Raw genomic sequence first — 15,804 nt, 5'->3', positions numbered from 1 at the left:
TGGCTTCTGCTACACTGTAAATACTGGAACCTCACTTGGACTCCTCCTGTTGCTGCCCTGTGCCATGGAGATCCTTAGTTTCGGATCTGTAGGCCTGGCCACCTCATGCCCTCCTGCGGTCCATGGATGGGGTAGATGTTGGGGTGGGCCAGCTCAAAGCCCTGGATCTGGGCCTGAGAGGTGTCTGATCTGACCCTGCTGGCTCTCCTGCTCTCATGACCTCAAGGCCTACTCACCACAATGCCCACAACCAGGGCCAGCCCTACCCTGCTGCCCAGACGAGGTACAGGGCCCACTCTCCTGGATGTTACAGCTGGTGAGGGACACAGCCAGTTTTCCCACTCTCAAGACCCTGGGGCCAGCTCTCCTCTGCCATAGATGGTGAGGGGTGAGGGAGTGGAGGAGATGCAGGGCCAGCTCTCCTGTGCTCACACCCTCAGGGGTGGCTCACTGACAACCTTTACATCTGGGGCCAGCTCTACTGTGGTACCCAGGCAAGGTACAGGGCCCACTCTCCCAAGTGCTACAGCCAGTGAGGCGTAGGGAAAGCTTACCTGCTCTCATGCCCCCGGGGCAAGCTCTCCGACAGTGCCCAGGTGAAGAGTGGAGCCAGCTCTGTGCAGCCCTCAGACATCAACATGGTCCAAGTTGGCAGCCCAGAGCAGGGAAGCCTGTCTGGCCCTTGGTGGTAACAGACTCTTCCTGCTGCAGAACCATGGACCCAGATGTGGCTCCTGATGACAGCACCCCACTATAGTCCCAGGTGGCATCACCAGCTAGCTACTCACATCAGGCTGTTCCTCACTACCCTTGAATCTCCAGTTCTGTCTCTCTTCATTGTGCCCGCATCCTTCTGTTTCTCTTTCTCTTCCATCTCCTACCACTTACTTGCTCCTCTTAGCGGTGCCTGGGGTATCTGGGGTCATCTCGGGAGTGCTCTGTCCCACTTCTGCAGTATGGCGCCAGACAGGGGTCATCTGGGGAGTGGTCTGCCACCCCTCCCCCCACAGGCCTGTGTGGCACCAGACTGGTGTTCATCACAGGCTGGCACCCTGTCCAGACCCCCATGGCACTGGTTTGTTCCTTGCTCGGTCTGCCTGAGTGACCCTTGCAAAGGTCATCTGTCTTGAGCTCATTCCTACCTGGAGCCATGGTCCTAGGTGGGAATCTTCTAGTCTCTACTTGCTCTCTGTCCTGGATGACTGGAAGTGTCAAAATGTCTTAGGTTCATTCTTTTCAGGGAATATTAGACTACTAATCATTCAGATGTCAGAGGTCAGAACCCAGAGCATGAACATCGTGTCCCTTCTCTCTGCCACCTACTGACACGCCGCACGTATGACACAGCAGCCACACCTGCAAGGCCTCTGGGGCAGGTGGTCTTTTCTTTTTTTAGTGTAGATGGTTGACTTTACAGACATGGCTTACGCTCTGCCAGTGAGCTGTGGCCTGCCTCATATCTCTGTGTCACCCCAGCATCTGGATGGGATTCGCTCCTGTGCTGCCATTGCTTCTGTCCTCATGCCTTGCTTCCTGGTTATTAGTCACGAGAAGGTGCACCTTTTGAGTTTCTTGGCTTTTATTCCTGCTGTGTTTTACTTCTTTCCTTCTCATTTCTTTGGTTCATTTTTCTGCTTATGTAATAGTGAGAGCCTAACCCCAGGTCCTCGCTTAGATTGCTGGTCAGGCCTTTGCAGCCTGGGAGGGAGGTGGTCCCTGCCTCTGCTACCTAAGAATTTTCATCATAGCTCTTGGATAATGTAAGGAAGTTCTTCACTTTTTTCCTAGAGTTTTAGGAGTTTTTCAGGAGTATTAGACTAGCTTAAAACACTTTCAGGGAAGAATGCACATGTGTAAAAAAAATGTGAAGGGAGGAGAAACTAAGTTATTTTTCATTCAATCTATCAAAGATTAACATGTAATCAATGGAAAATATAATTCCATATTGTACATACTGTAAGGTCAATCATGTTTGACCTCTGCAGTGCATTTCTGCTGACATCCATTTTAGGTGCTTGTGGGTCGTAGTACAGAGCGGTAGGGCCCAGCCTGCCTCGGAGCCAAGCTCTGGTGGTCTGTTATAGCTTTGACAAAGCATGTCTGTGGGGCACTTGGCACCACTCTAATGTGACTGTTTACATCGGACACACCCACGATGGCTCACGTGGCCACATGCTCACATTCGTGCTGGTAGCAAGTCTGGCCGTCCCGGCCTCCATTCCCTCTGCCTGTCAAGCTGCCCTTAGTTTTAAGGCCCAGGTTGCCGGCTGGGCCTGGTGCATAGGAGCTCACGTCCTTTAAGAATGAATAAGTGAGTCTGTGAGGGAGGAACCTTGCCTGTGCCTGCTTGTGGAGCAGGTGGGGTACCCACATGACAGGAGTAAATCATTCTAGGGTGCATGCTCTGTCCAGTTCCTCTCACTGCAGCCGGACACCTGTGGAGAAGTGTATATACCACTCTGTGTGAGGCACTCTGCCAGGCTTTGTCCTACTTATTGAAAGCAGGGTAGGGACACCCCTTCCCTCATGTGATACATTCCAATAGGGAGGTCATAAGACCCGTGAGGATGTGGCTCTAAGACTGTGAGACCTACTTCCTGCTGGCCTTCCATTCTGTAGCCATGACTTGGGCTGCGCCGGTATCATGTCAGATTTTGGATTTTAATTCTTGGCAAATCCCATGAGTCCAGTGGGGGTGTTTCAGTTTGACCTGTGGCTTCTTGTTTCCTGGTTCAATGGAAGGTATAATTTGGATGCCCACAATTAATTAGACTTGGCTCTCTCTGCCAAGTTGTGCCTATCTGAACTATGAGGAGAGGGAACCCCTCCTTTGCAGAGGCTTTGGATTTGTAGCAGGAGGGCTACAGAGTAGAGCTTAGGTGCACTGAGCTCCAGTCAACATCCCTGAGTCTCCCCCTGGCTGGCCTTGCCACTATACCCTGGGCAGAGGCTTCTGGAGGCCCTGATATGGTCTGGTAGACAGAACTGAGTCTAAGCCTTGGCCTGGGACACCTGCTGCCTGGCATGGCCCTCCCCCTCCCCTCTACACTGGTATAATTAGCCCCATGACAGGTGCCATGGATCGAGTGCCTGGCCCAGCCCTAACCCAGTGATGCCCGGCCTCAGCCGACCTGCTTTCCCTGCTAGCCTGGGCTCCTAGCCCAAACCCTATCCCATGAGGTCCCCTGAGGCCTCAAGCCCCGCCCACCTTCCTCTGCCCTAAACACACCCACTGGAGTGGAGACAAGCAGACAGAGCAGACAGGCAAAGCCCCAGCAGTAGCCTGGCCTCAGACTCTGGGAATCCCCAGGCAGGTGCTGGCCCTGGCCCTGCCCTCAGTGCGTGTCCAGGTGGAACAGCTCTAGCCTGGTGGCCTCATCATTCCAGCAAGCCGCCTTTAGATCTGAGACTTGGTGGGCAGCTTACAGGGTCAGTGGGCTCTCACTGGGCTGTATTTGGCCCTCCTCTCCGTGTGTAGCCTCGTATCCACAGTCCTATCAACTGTTAATTCTTCCCCTAGTGTAAGAAGAAGCACACACTGCTGTGTCCTGACTTTGCCCGCAGGGGTGTTTGTCCCCGTGGCACCCAGTGCCAGCTGCTTCATCGTAACCAGAAGCGACATGGCCGGCGGACAGCTGCACCTCCTATCCCAGGGCCCAGTGATGGAACCCCCAGAAGCAAGGCCTCAGCCGGCCATGCACTCAGGTGACATATCAGTGGGTGCTGCATATGTGAGTTTATGTGAGCTGGAGGTGGCCCATTCCTGCTCTAAGGACATTTAGGACCCTCTGGTAAAGTCTTCCTCCAACACTGTGGGCTTTAGATCCAAAAGGGAATCTCAGTTGGAGGCAAGAGCCTTAAGATACCTACATTCTGGATCCCTGAGTGTGCAGACTCACAAACACCCCCATGCATGGAGGCTTTCTGAGACCCACTCTACAAGAAAGGGCATGAGCCCCTGAAGGACAGGGCTATCAGAGTTGTGCCCATAGCCTATGGATTCTAGGGATTCCCTACAGATGAACCCTGGGCTCTAGAAGATGAGAAATAGAGCTGGAATTTCACAGGCTTTAGCCCCATCTGCCTCAGGTGAAAGTCTCTGAAACCAGCATGTCCTTGGACTGTAGGCCAGCCTTAGATCTGTATAGACATGCCCAGTGGCCTCTAGGGTTAGGTAGGGCAGTCAGGGACTGGGAGCCCTATTATAGGATCGGTATCATGTAAATAATTGGCAAGCACCCTCTCTCTCCAACATTGCTCACCCTCACTTTTGTTCCCCCTTTCCCGCAGGAAGCCCACTACTACTCCGCGCCCTGCCAGACAGATGTCCAGTGGTCTGGCTTCCAGAACGGAGGCCCCAGCCTCCCCTCCCCCCTCCCCAAGGGTATTAGCCTCCACCTCTACCCTGTCTTCAAAGGCCACTGCTGCCTCCTCTCCTTCCTCTTCTCCCTCCACTGGTTCCTCCACCCCTTCCTTGGATCAGGAAGAAGCTGTCTCTGGGACAGGCGGGGCAGGCTCAGGAACAGGCTCTGGCAGCCTCTGCAAGCTACCATCCTTTATCTCCCTGCATTCCTCTCCAAGCCCAGGAGGCCAGACTGGGCCCCAGGCCCCCAGGAGCCCCCGCCCGAAGGACTCAGGTGAGCAGTCTGGCCCCTCCTGGGTCTTTTTAAATGTACACTCAGAATGGCATCTCTGGGTAGGGCCTGGGAACTAGTGTACCGGGTGCCCAGGGCAGGCCACTGAGGAGCAAGCACAGCAGTGGCCGCCTTGAAGACCACCCCAGCGAGGGCTGATTTAATTAGAAAGCACCCATTTCTGTTAATTTGTTCTGGAAGATCACCGCACACTCCTGGAGAGAACAGATGTTCCTCTCCCCAATGAGCGTTTGGGGCCTGGTAAATGGCCCCACTCAGCCTTGTTTAGGAGAGAAAAGAGGATTTTATGGCTGCAAACGACCCTTTCTGTAAACATTTTACAGCTCTCTGCGCGTTTGAGTGACGATAAACCCCACGCAGCTCGGCGGGCTGCAAATTTGCGACCATACGGCTATCATTTTATTGTCATATTTCACGGCCGTAATGTTAATGGAAGATGCTTGCTGCAGGCTTCTCTAACAGCCCCACTGAGCACACTGAAGTGCCTGCTGGAGGGGCTGCCTCCTGGTTACATCGTCCTTCTTGGGTGCAGAGTAGATGATGCCAGGCCCTTGCCCACCTGGAACCTAGGTGGACAACAGTTCCTTCCGTGTAGGTGGTACTGTCTGGGGAGCAGCTGGGGACTCTGAGGCAGCATGTGTCTCTTAAAGAGCAGGAACCCAGAAGTTAATCCCAGGAGGAAAGGAATCACAGGGTGCGAGTACCCTGTGTGTAGGCTGGGCAGACTAGCACAGGGCTCCAGGAACTCCTGAGGCTTCTTCAGCCAGGAAGGGAGCTGGAGGGGCAAGTGCAGCTGCGCTGGGACAGCCTCTGGCAGGAAGCCTGGCTGTGCCTGTTGCTGCAGCCCAGGGGACAAATGGGGGCTAACCTGGCCGAGGCTGTTGACTCTGCAGGCCTGGGCCCAGCTGCTGGGCCTCACTCCTGTCTTTGGCTGGCTGAACAGTGAATGGAATTAACAGCCCTGGAGAAAGGAACCCCGCCATGAGAGAGGCCTTACAGGGACATGTGGGCCATGCCACAGAGCCACATTGAAATAGCTGTGACCATCAGGACACTGGCACCTGGGAGAGTGACACAGAACATTTATGAAAAGAAAGCTCCCTCCAGGCAGGAGCCCTCAGTATATTGCACCCCAGGGACCTTCCTGCCTTCAGACCTGTCAGCTTCTACTGGTCTACTCAGCCCACCGTCTGGGGCCACCTGCTCTCATACGCCTCAGTTTTCCCTGTGGAAAGCACACCTGCCCTGCCTGTGTCTGGCAGCCTGCTCCCAGGTGTGAGTGTGGCATGTGCCTGCGTGTCTGCGCGCACCAGTATTTATAGCTCAGCCTGCAGAGTGTTGTGGCTCCTACCTGTGGGCCCGCCCACTGCACAAGGGCTGCCTGGCCCTCCTAAGCTGCCACTTAGCCCAACAAGACCTTGAATTGGCAGAATCCTGGTCCCTTTCCTCTCTCTCTGCTCCTCTCCTCAGATCCTGGTTCATTGCAGGAACTGAGGAGGTAGATAAGACCTGGGGCTGGCTCCTTGCAGACCTTTGCTGGACAGGCCTGGGCTGGTAGTTTTCCGAGAGGCCTGAGCCTCAGCCAGAAACTTGAAGTGGGGAAGTTCCTGCTGGGTTAGAGTGGCTTGATGCTTGACCTTTGCTCTCTATATAGGGAAGCCGCTACACATCAAACCACGCCTGTGAGGCTCCCTGGGGACCAGCCCGCACCTACCTCAGACCCTCACCCCTGGAGAGAATGGAGGCTCTACCCACCACTGCTCCTGAGGAGAAGCAGCCTGCCACTGAGCCCAGCTGGGGCTAAAAGCAGGGATACATAGCTCCTCCCATTTGGCTCACAGCCGCTGGAGGCCTTTGTGTGCCCAGGCCTTGTTCTCCCTCAAGCCAAGGCCCTGTCCGTTCCCTGTTCCTCTCCTTCCCCTCTTCCCTTTTTCCCCTCCTCCCCTCCAAGGCACCCAGCCTCACTCTAGGACTTGTCCCTGGCTCCCCACCCATAAGGATGCCATGTGAGTTCATCCTAGCCTGTCTCCTGTGGTGGTGGCAGTGGCAGTAGTTGTAGGACTGGTGTCCCCAACCCTCCCTACCCAGGACTCCTGCCCAGGGAAGAGGCTACTGGCCAGGCCTCTCTGGTGGGCATTTTATGTTCAGCAATAAAGGTTTTATCCTGTGTCTAGTTGGCTGTCTTGACTACCACACAACCACAGGACTGTGGACATGTCAGGGACACAAGAGTATGGCCTGCTCTTGCCAACTCTTGTGGGGCTCAGAGGCAACCTTTCCCCTTGGCCAGGTCAGTGTAAATGGGGTGTTCTGGGTTGCAGGTTATCGTCAAGTTACATGGGACAGGCTGGGACTGAGGCACAGGAAGAGAAGGCCTGGCTACCCTGGGGAAGGGCATGGCTTGGATAGACCTCCCCTCTGCAGGTGTCTTCTAGAAGACTGGGTTGAGATCTTGTTTCCTCCCACAGAGATGCTGGATGGGGAAGACTGGAGACACAGGGTCATTCAAGTGGCCTTTCCAAGGATGAGACATGTATCATCAAAGAATTTGTTTACAGGCCTGCAGTGATGCAGGCCAGCCATGCCCTGGTGTCTGTACTGATGTTTGTACCAGTCAGCTACTGCCTCACGCTGCCCTGTAGTAGCTTGAGTCCAATACGCCCTGCAGTGACTTAATACCCCAAGCCCCTCAGCCTTTGTTGTACCAAGTCTGTCCTTCAGGATCCTAGTGCCCACCCCACACACAGGTGGCAGTGACCTCTGTCTGCCCTTAAGACTGTAGGAGGTATAGGTACGCTGTTTCACACTCTACCACAGCCCCTGCCCAGGAGGGGGTTCCATCACCCAGGCTGCAATAAAAAAACTGAGGCCAAGCCATGAAAATGTCCAACACTGGAAGGTCTAGCCGTGTACGCAGAGACCCCTCACCATCACTGCATCACTTTATCAAGGGCCTGCTGTAGCAAGTTTAGCAACATAGACCAGTCTAGAAGAAAAGCACGAGACCTGTCGGTGAACGGATTGGAGTCCCCTGATACTGGAGCCCTGGAGTTTCATGGGCAGGGTGGGCCTTCTGGAGGTAGTGTGTAGCTCAGAGGTAGAATGCTTGCCTAGAATGTGAGACACTAAGTCCACCAAAATGAAGCATCTATACCACAGCCATCCAGTACCATTGGGCCTGCATCATCCTCCCCATGCCTCTGGGGTTCCCACCTATGAGAACAAAGTTTCTGGTCTCCCTCCTCTTCCTGGGTAGAAGTAGAAATAAGCAGAGCTGCAGGATACCAGGCTGTGGCACTCACCCATTCCCTGCTCCCACCTCTTGCCCTATGGCTGATGCTCCATGGGCTGGCAAAAGGACATGGCTGGCTTCAGGCTAGGATCCTTGAGCACTCTAGCTTCATAGGTAAGTTCTAAGCGAGCACACCCTCACTTCCCCAGTGAGCATCACTATAGGTAGGGGTCCTGAATGGGTACCTACTTCTGACATAGCCTGAGACAGCCATGGTGGAGCCATCCTTTGTGTTCAGCACTTAGCAAGCACCTGACAAGAGTTGCATACAACAGACCATACTGCATTGTCTGGAGGGGCTCCACCTCAGAAGCAGCATGCAGCTAATCCTTACATGCTCTAAGTCCCAAGGAACTTAGTGAGACATTGGTGTATGTGAGCAGCCCCAGGGGCAGGGCCTGCTGGACAGAACCACACATCAGGAATTTATGTGCTCCAAAGCTGGTCCCCTGAGACTAGCCAGACAGCTTGTCTACCTCCCAGCTGAGGAGCCTTGCAGCTACACTGATCAGAGGGCCCAGATACGGCTTCTCTTCCTCTAAGTGGAGGGCCCTAAGGTAGAGAATGTGCCCAGAGGTGTATTTGTAGAGGTCTGCTTCTATGTGCTTAGAAGAAGCCATGGGGACCAGGGATGGGAATATGGGTTGGGGGTGCGGGGAGGGGGTGTCACTGGCTGCTACCTGGGGGCTGCCAGTGGGCCTCTTGATTGGGCCTACTGCTCCCAACTGGTGTCCCTTTATATTCCTTATGGAGTGTGCACCCACTAATGGTGCCTGGATTATAGCCAGGAATGGGGATAAGGATGGGGCAGAGCAATGACCAAGCCAAGGACTCATCAGAAGCCTGGGATGCTGCCTTCCACCCTTTGCTGGAGACAGATTCTGTCCTTGTCTATAACTTTATCATGTAGTTCAGGCTTAGTTGGCCTGCAAGTTTCCAGGGCTCTTCCTCCACGCTCCATCTGGCCATCACTGGGGTCACAAGCGTATCACCCCACATAGCTTCTTACTTGGGTTCCAGTGATTCAACCTCAGGTCTTCATGCTTACAAGACAAGCACTTAACTGACTGAGCCGTCTCCACAGCCCAGTCTGTTTCTTTATAAATGGTCCCTAGCAGGTCTCCTCATCTTAGCTGCCGTGGGATTGTGCAGCCTCCACCGGGAAACTACTCAGCGTGTCTGTGGGACAGGATATTTTTGCTGTTTTGAGACAAGGCCTCATTTGTCCCAGTCTGGTCTTGAACTCAGTATGTAGATGAGATGACCTGAACTTCCGGCCCTCTTGCCCCCACATCCTGAGAGCAGGGATTTTAGGCCTGTGCCAACATGCCCAGCTTTGAGATTCTGAAGATCAAACCCGGGGTTTCATGTATGACAGACAAGCAGCTAAGCCAGATCTCTAACCTGAAACAGAAGTTTAGAACTTTCTGGCCTGGTATGGTGGTACGTTACGGTAACCCCAGTATTCCGCAGGTAGAAGAAAAATTAAAACTCTGTTTTACAAAGAGCTTTTCTAACAAGGGGCAAAGTGTAGTTTGGGCTCTGGGTAGTCTGACACTGCCTCACTCAGTGACCATGTTCCCGTGAATTAAATCCAGCATGACAGGCCACACTTGCACACATCACAGTGCTTTCTGCTGGGTCGATGTTTAGAAATTCTACCTCCCGTGGAAGTTAGATCAGCTCTGCCTGTGACTCACGCCCCGTGCAATGACCGTACGTGGCTGGTGCCATCCAGTAGTTGTTGGATCTGCTGAGCTGAGCCCCTCGGGCAGTGAGCCCAAAACAAGCCAATAGCAACCAGCAGCACTAGGTACTTACTCGTAGGAAGTAGAAGGTACTGGTTGTTGTGGGTGGCTTGACGGGCACCCCAATGTCCCCATCACTTTTCACAGCCCAGTTCCCCTCTGTCCAGAGCCCTTGGGGAATCCCTGAGCCACACACGGCCTCTCAGGCTCCTCCTCGGCAAACCCCTGCAAGTCTAGCCTTAGTCTACCTGTCCTACCATTCCGCCAAGCGGTCCTTCCCAATCCAGGCTCCTACCCCTGTTTTCAGGGCTCATCCTTCCCTCATTCACTTCTGAGGCTCCCCTGCCTCTTCTGCTCTCCCCACACTTCACTCAGCCAACTCAGCAGCTACCAGCCAACAGCAAGTCAGCAACTGTCCTGGAGTCAAAAAAAAAAAAAAATACCCTGTCCTAGATGAACCACAGCTCGCCGCAGCCTGGGGAATGCCAACAGGGAAGCCCCTGTTGGGCCCTTCCTAGGTTCCTGACCTGACACCCTGAAACAGTGAGGGAACATGCTCTTCTTGAGGTGCTAAGCTTGTGATGGCACAGTGGAAGGGAATCAACACATCAACTTTCTCCTCTTTCTTTTCTTTTCCTTCCTTCTGTCCATCCTTCCTCCCTCCCTCCCTTCCTTCCTTCCTTCCTTCCTTTCTTTTCTTAGACAGGGTTTCTCTTTGTAGCCCTTGCTGTCCTGGAACTCACTCTGTAGACCAGGCTAGTCTTGAACTCAGAGATCTGCAAGCCTCTGCTTCCCAAGTATTGGGACTAAAGGTGTGTGCTCCCATACCCACACCAGGAGTGGGGCCCAGAGAAGGCAGGCTGTCCAATCTCATCGTCTCCTTCCTCTGGACCCTTTTTAGTGTGCCCAAGACTACATGGGATGCTGTACCCGGACACAGCTCGTCCTCAGGCCCTGAGCTGGGACTCAGGCTGAGTTCCCTGGTCCAATGCCTTTGCCATGCTGCAGGAGACAGAGAGCTGAAACGCTGGCTCACTTGATGAGACTTCATGCTCTAATTCAAAGGCTCCCCTTTGGCCACAGGTCATCTTGGACAAAGCCAGTTACCTTTCACAGCCTTGTTTTCTCCTCCGTAGAAAGGGCACGATTACACTGACAGCTGTAGCTCCCACCTAGGCACTGTAGAGCCTCAAAGATAAACATTCCACCAATGGCCCCCTGAAACCTCCTTTGGAACAGGCCAAGGGGAGACTCTTGTAGGGGTTTCCTTGTGCTTTTGTTTGTTTGTTCCTGAAAACCAAGCCCTGCAGAGATGAATATGAAGGTGAGGAGTGTCCAGACACTGAGGGAAGGAGCTATTCACTCCTAGCTCCCAGGCATCCCCTGTAAAATAGCAGGCACCTGCAGAGGGAGCCGGCAGAGCTGCTGGCACCATGACGTCCTGGGATAGGAATCCTGTGATTATCCTTTTAGGCTTTTTTTTTTCTGTACACAAATGGTTTATATTTAAGGACTGATTGATTGATTGATTGATTGACTGATTGATTTTTGGTTTTTCGAGATAAGGCTTCTCTGTGTAGCCTTGTCTGTCCTGGAACTTGCTCTGTAGACCAGGCTGGCCTGAACTCTCAGAAATCTTCCTGCCTCTACCTCAGGAGAGCTGCAGCTAAAGGCCTGCACCACCGTTGCCCGGCTGATGTTTTTAATAGTCAACAGCATATAAGAATATAGATAACCCAGAGGAGAAAAACCCACTCTGGGGCATGCCCAGCTGTTGTTCCTGAGTGCACTCCCTTTCTATCTTCGGTCTGGATCTGGAATTCTGGGAGGGTCACAGAACTCACATCTCGTCACCCACCCTCCGTGTTCTCCTTGTGGCTTGGCTTTCTTTTGCTCTGAGCTGGCCTCCTAGTAGGTGTGTAGAGACATTCAGCAAGTGTGAGGGTAGCAATCTGTGTTCAACGTGTCACTTCGACTCGCGCCCACCCAGGAAGGCCCCTCTAAACGTTCCCAGTGGGCAGCTGTGTCTGAGCTTCCTTGCAGGCCTTTCCGCAGGCGTCCAGAGACACCAGCCCCATGCATTCAATGGGCCCTCTACGCAGGTAGTCTCCAAGACCTGCTCCTTAAGCCCCGTGGTGGCCACAGGCGTCTATCCCACTCCACCTACCACACCGTGGCTCAGAGGCCTGCGGTTCCACCGAGCATCCCGCCGCCCGAGGTGCCAGCAACTTTGTTGACTGAATTCCTGAACCGGTCCCAACCACAGGATAAAAATAGCCGGCGCTCCCGGGCAGCTCGGAGTCACCGGTGTCAAGATAGCTAGAGGTCCCCGTTCTGGGGACTCCAGGCCACTTGGGTCTGGTACAGGACACAGCCAGCTAGGCCACTTAATGGATCCCAGACACCGAGGGAGTCCCCTGGACGAGGTCCTCCCCAGCTCTCCTGCGCTCCACTGCGATCCTGGAACCTCAGGTTCTGACACTTGGTCTCGCGCCCTCTGCTGTGCAGTCCCATGCGGCGGCCACCAGGGGGCCCTGCCCACTCCTCTTGCCAGCGGCCCTTCCCCACCCCACAGCTGTTTCCCGCAGGAGATTGACAGCTGGGCTCCGGGTTGCCATGGGGATAGGCAAATGAAGGCGGCAGGTCTGGGGCTCCGATTGGCCCGGGGGCGTCGGCCCCCACCTGGGGAGGCGGGCCCAGAAGCGCGTCTCTATAAAGGCTTGTGCCATTCTGCGCTGGGCCGAGGGAGGCGGGGCCGGCCGGCAGCGCGGGTGGGGCACGGGGCGGGGCCGAGCGGGAGAGCCCCGAGCGCGGCAGAGCCCGGGGCGCGGCCTCTGCACCCTCCAGGCCAGGACAGCCGAGGAGCAGGAGGAGGAGCGCAAGATCGGGGCCCTGCGCCCGCCCGCAGCGGGCCGGGGGGCCGCCCGAGAGGCCTGGCCCGCGGCGTCCCCTGAGCGCAGCGCAGAGTTGACAGCACGAAACTTTTGCTGCGCCCTTCGGCGGCGCGACCAGAGCCTGCACCCACCGCGGCCCGGGGGGAGCTAGGGGGAGAGAAGCCCGCGGCTCCCCCCACGCTCCCCCGCCGCCCGTCGGGGCGCGGCCCGGCGCGGCAGCGGCGGGGCTGGGGCCCCGGGCGATGGCCGCGGAGCTGGCGATGGGCGCAGAGCTGCCTAGCAGCCCACTGGCCATCGAGTACGTCAACGACTTCGACCTGATGAAGTTCGAGGTGAAGAAGGAGCCGCCCGAGGCCGAGCGCTTCTGCCACCGCCTGCCACCCGGCTCGCTATCCTCGACGCCCCTCAGCACGCCCTGCTCCTCGGTGCCCTCTTCGCCCAGCTTCTGCGCACCCAGCCCCGGCACCGGCAGCAGCGCGGGCGGCGGGGGTAGCGCGGCTCAGGCCGGGGGCGCCCCGGGGCCGCCGAGTGGAGGCCCCGGCACTGTCGGGGGCGCCTCAGGAAAAGCGGTGCTGGAGGATCTGTACTGGATGAGCGGGTATCAGCACCACCTGAACCCCGAGGCGCTCAACCTGACGCCGGAGGACGCGGTGGAGGCGCTCATCGGCAGCGGCCACCACAGCGCGCACCACGGCGCGCATCACCCAGCGGCTGCTGCGGCCTATGAGGCCTTCCGGGGCCAGAGCTTCGCGGGCGGCGGCGGCGGCGGCGCGGACGACATGGGTGCCGGCCACCACCACGGCGCACACCACACTGCACACCACCACCACTCTGCCCACCATCACCATCATCACCACCACCACCACGGAGGCTCTGGCCACCACGGTGGAGGCGCGGGTCACGGTGGAGGCGGCGCGGGCCACCACGTGCGCTTGGAGGAGCGCTTCTCCGACGACCAGCTGGTGTCCATGTCAGTGCGGGAGCTGAACCGGCAGCTCCGCGGCTTCAGCAAGGAGGAGGTCATCCGACTGAAACAGAAGCGGCGCACGCTCAAGAACCGCGGCTACGCGCAGTCGTGCCGCTTCAAGCGGGTGCAGCAGCGGCACATTCTGGAGAGCGAGAAGTGCCAGCTCCAGAGCCAGGTGGAGCAGCTGAAGCTGGAGGTGGGGCGTTTGGCCAAGGAGCGGGACCTGTACAAGGAGAAATACGAGAAGTTGGCGGGCCGGGGCGGGCCGGGGGGCGCGGGCGGGGCCGGCTTCCCTCGGGAGCCCTCGCCAGCGCAGGCTGGCCCCGGGGCAGCCAAAGGCGCACCCGACTTCTTTCTGTGAGCGCGGGACCCTGGGCCTCGTCGCCGCCGGGGACAAGTTTGCGCAGGCCGCCCCGGCCTCGGTTCGGACTCTGAGGCCCGGGACGCGCGCTCCGGCGGTGCAGTCGCAGCAGCCCGGGTCCTCCGGTCCGCCCTGCGCGCCCCGCCGTGAAGCCCCAGCTCCAGGTACTTACCGCGGTGCGCCTCTCCCACCGGGCCCCGGTCCGAGCGTCTTCAGGGTCGCCGTCTAGACTTTGCCGGGGTCCCACGGCGCCCCGAGAACGGTGAATACTTAAGGGAAGCCCGAGCCAGATCTGACTTCCTTGGCAGCCTCCACTTGTACAGACGTGGAGCGCAGTTCTGCGTCCCAACCTCAGCCCAGCCGCAGCGGGGCCGCGCCGCCACCAGCTCCCGGTAGCCTCCGCCGGCCCGGCGCTCCTCTGTCGTCTTTCCTTCTGCCTCCGTTTTCTTGCCCTGTTTTTACTCCTACTCCTCCTTTTTAAAGCGGTCATATTTTCGCAACATTAATATTTATTTTGCTTGGTAATTAGAAAACCCGGAGGAACTCCCTGGTCCCCGTGCGCCCTCGGAGGTCGGCGAGTGCCCGCATGTGCCCCCCTCCTCGCTCATTTGCTCTGAAGGGTCCGGCCCTGCCTGCCTTCCAACCCGCTTGTCCCCACCCTGTTCGCTGCTCCCTGTAGAGGAAGCCGAGGAACTTACCTGCGTGTTGGTCCCACTGTCCTGCTATACTCGACTGGGGGAGGGGGGTGGGGGGTGGCCGTGCTCAGCCGAGTTGGGGCTGGCCCGGACTCCCGCGCTGCTATTTCTCTATGCACCAGATCGTATTTATGACTCCTGGGGAAATATATCTTATTTTAACCTTCCAGAGAAGTGAAAGAATTTAAAAAGTAATGCACAGTTCTAGAAGAAAAATTTTTTTAAAGAGGAGGCTTAGGCCTGAACCTCCTGGCATGGGCGGGTGGAAAGGTGTTTTTATTTAATTTAAATTGTGTTTCGTTTGTGGAATCTTTTTTAAAGCTTGGTCGCTTTTTTGGACTAGCCGGAAGAGAGGCCCGGTGGAGGGTGTTCTGAGATGGGCGCGTCTGCACCGGCTGAGCTCTGGCTTGATCCCGGGTTCTCTGAGGCTCCTTCGTCCTTTGCTGCTCCCAGGTGGCTCCTGCTGAGCCTTCTGAACAGGACGCTAGACAAATCGTTGGGGAAAATTTTTTGTGTTGTTGGTTTTTGTTGTGTTCTTTTTTTTTCCATTTGTTACAAAACTGAGGAAAGGAAGAAATTAAAAAAAATAAATCTGTTTAGATCCAAAAGTCACTGGAACCTGTTGTGTCTGTGACTTTCATTTTTGTACATGTTTCTCTTGGAATAGAAAAATACAAAAGTCTCTGGATTGGGTTTTACGGGAGCTGGCATGTCCAGATAGGCAAAAGCAGGGAGGAATTGACTAAGAGGCAAATGTGTCTGTCAGCAACCAAGACATTCTGTGGCTGGCCGGCTAGGAGCTCCCATCGAAGCAGGTCAGGACAGAGGCTCCAGGCGGCCTTGGTGGTGACTCCAAGTACATTGCAGTTGTGTCCTGATGGCCTGAGCAGTCCCAGCCATTCTTGCTAGCTGTTCCTTCCCGAGGGGCGGCCCAGCTTCAATTCTCCAAAGGATGGAGATTGGGTAGTTAAGAGAGCTCTGAAAAACCTCACCCTGCTCTCTGGGCAGCTGCAAACTTTGAAATGACAGTTCCCTCCCTCCATCAGAGCAGAGTGTAAAGTTCTGAATTTGGCAAGTTTGGAGCCAGCCAGGCTCCTGCCTCGATCTCAGTTCTCAGTCGGAAGTCGGAAGGTCCACATCAGTTGCTCAAGCAACTGCAGTTTTTTGTGGGCAGAAAATGTTGGAGAGGGAA

The 15,804-nt window shown here is 56.0% G+C and overlaps 2 protein-coding genes and 1 non-coding gene across 7 annotated transcripts in view; 2 read left to right on the top strand and 1 right to left on the bottom strand.

The window, feature by feature from the left end:
- Zc3h3 (zinc finger CCCH type containing 3) overlaps positions 1–6,828 on the top strand; it is an 84,819-nt gene extending 77,991 nt beyond the window's left edge. For 3 of the 5 annotated variants that reach the window (XM_063263275.1, XM_063263276.1, XM_063263277.1), the window contains exons 10-11: positions 3,521–3,705; positions 4,291–6,824. In XM_063263275.1, the coding sequence (XP_063119345.1) occupies positions 3,521–3,705; positions 4,291–4,714 (609 nt within the window). In that variant the 3' untranslated portion in view covers positions 4,715–6,824. Of the gene's footprint in view, positions 1–3,520; positions 3,706–4,290 lie in introns of all 5 variants that reach the window. The other 2 variants (NM_001134865.1, XM_063263278.1) reach the window with 2 other exon arrangements.
- Positions 1,243–1,377, bottom strand: LOC120093992 (small nucleolar RNA SNORA17). Its single transcript, XR_005487694.1, has one exon. It is a non-coding gene; the product is annotated as a small nucleolar RNA SNORA17 (small nucleolar RNA).
- Positions 6,829–12,437: 5,609 nt separating the features above from the next.
- Mafa (MAF bZIP transcription factor A) lies at positions 12,438–15,230 on the top strand. Its single transcript, NM_001399773.1, has one exon. It carries the CDS (start codon positions 12,832–12,834, stop codon positions 13,915–13,917), a length of 1,086 nt encoding a protein of 361 aa, NP_001386702.1. The 5' UTR covers positions 12,438–12,831; the 3' UTR covers positions 13,918–15,230.
- The last annotated feature ends 574 nt before the right edge of the window (positions 15,231–15,804 follow it).

Source organism: Rattus norvegicus, chromosome 7 (genome assembly GCF_036323735.1).
Source record: "Rattus norvegicus strain BN/NHsdMcwi chromosome 7, GRCr8, whole genome shotgun sequence".
Lineage (NCBI taxonomy): Eukaryota > Metazoa > Chordata > Mammalia > Rodentia > Muridae > Rattus > Rattus norvegicus.
The sequence above is the reverse complement of the archived record's forward strand: the minus strand, read 5'-3'. Positions and strand labels throughout refer to the sequence as shown.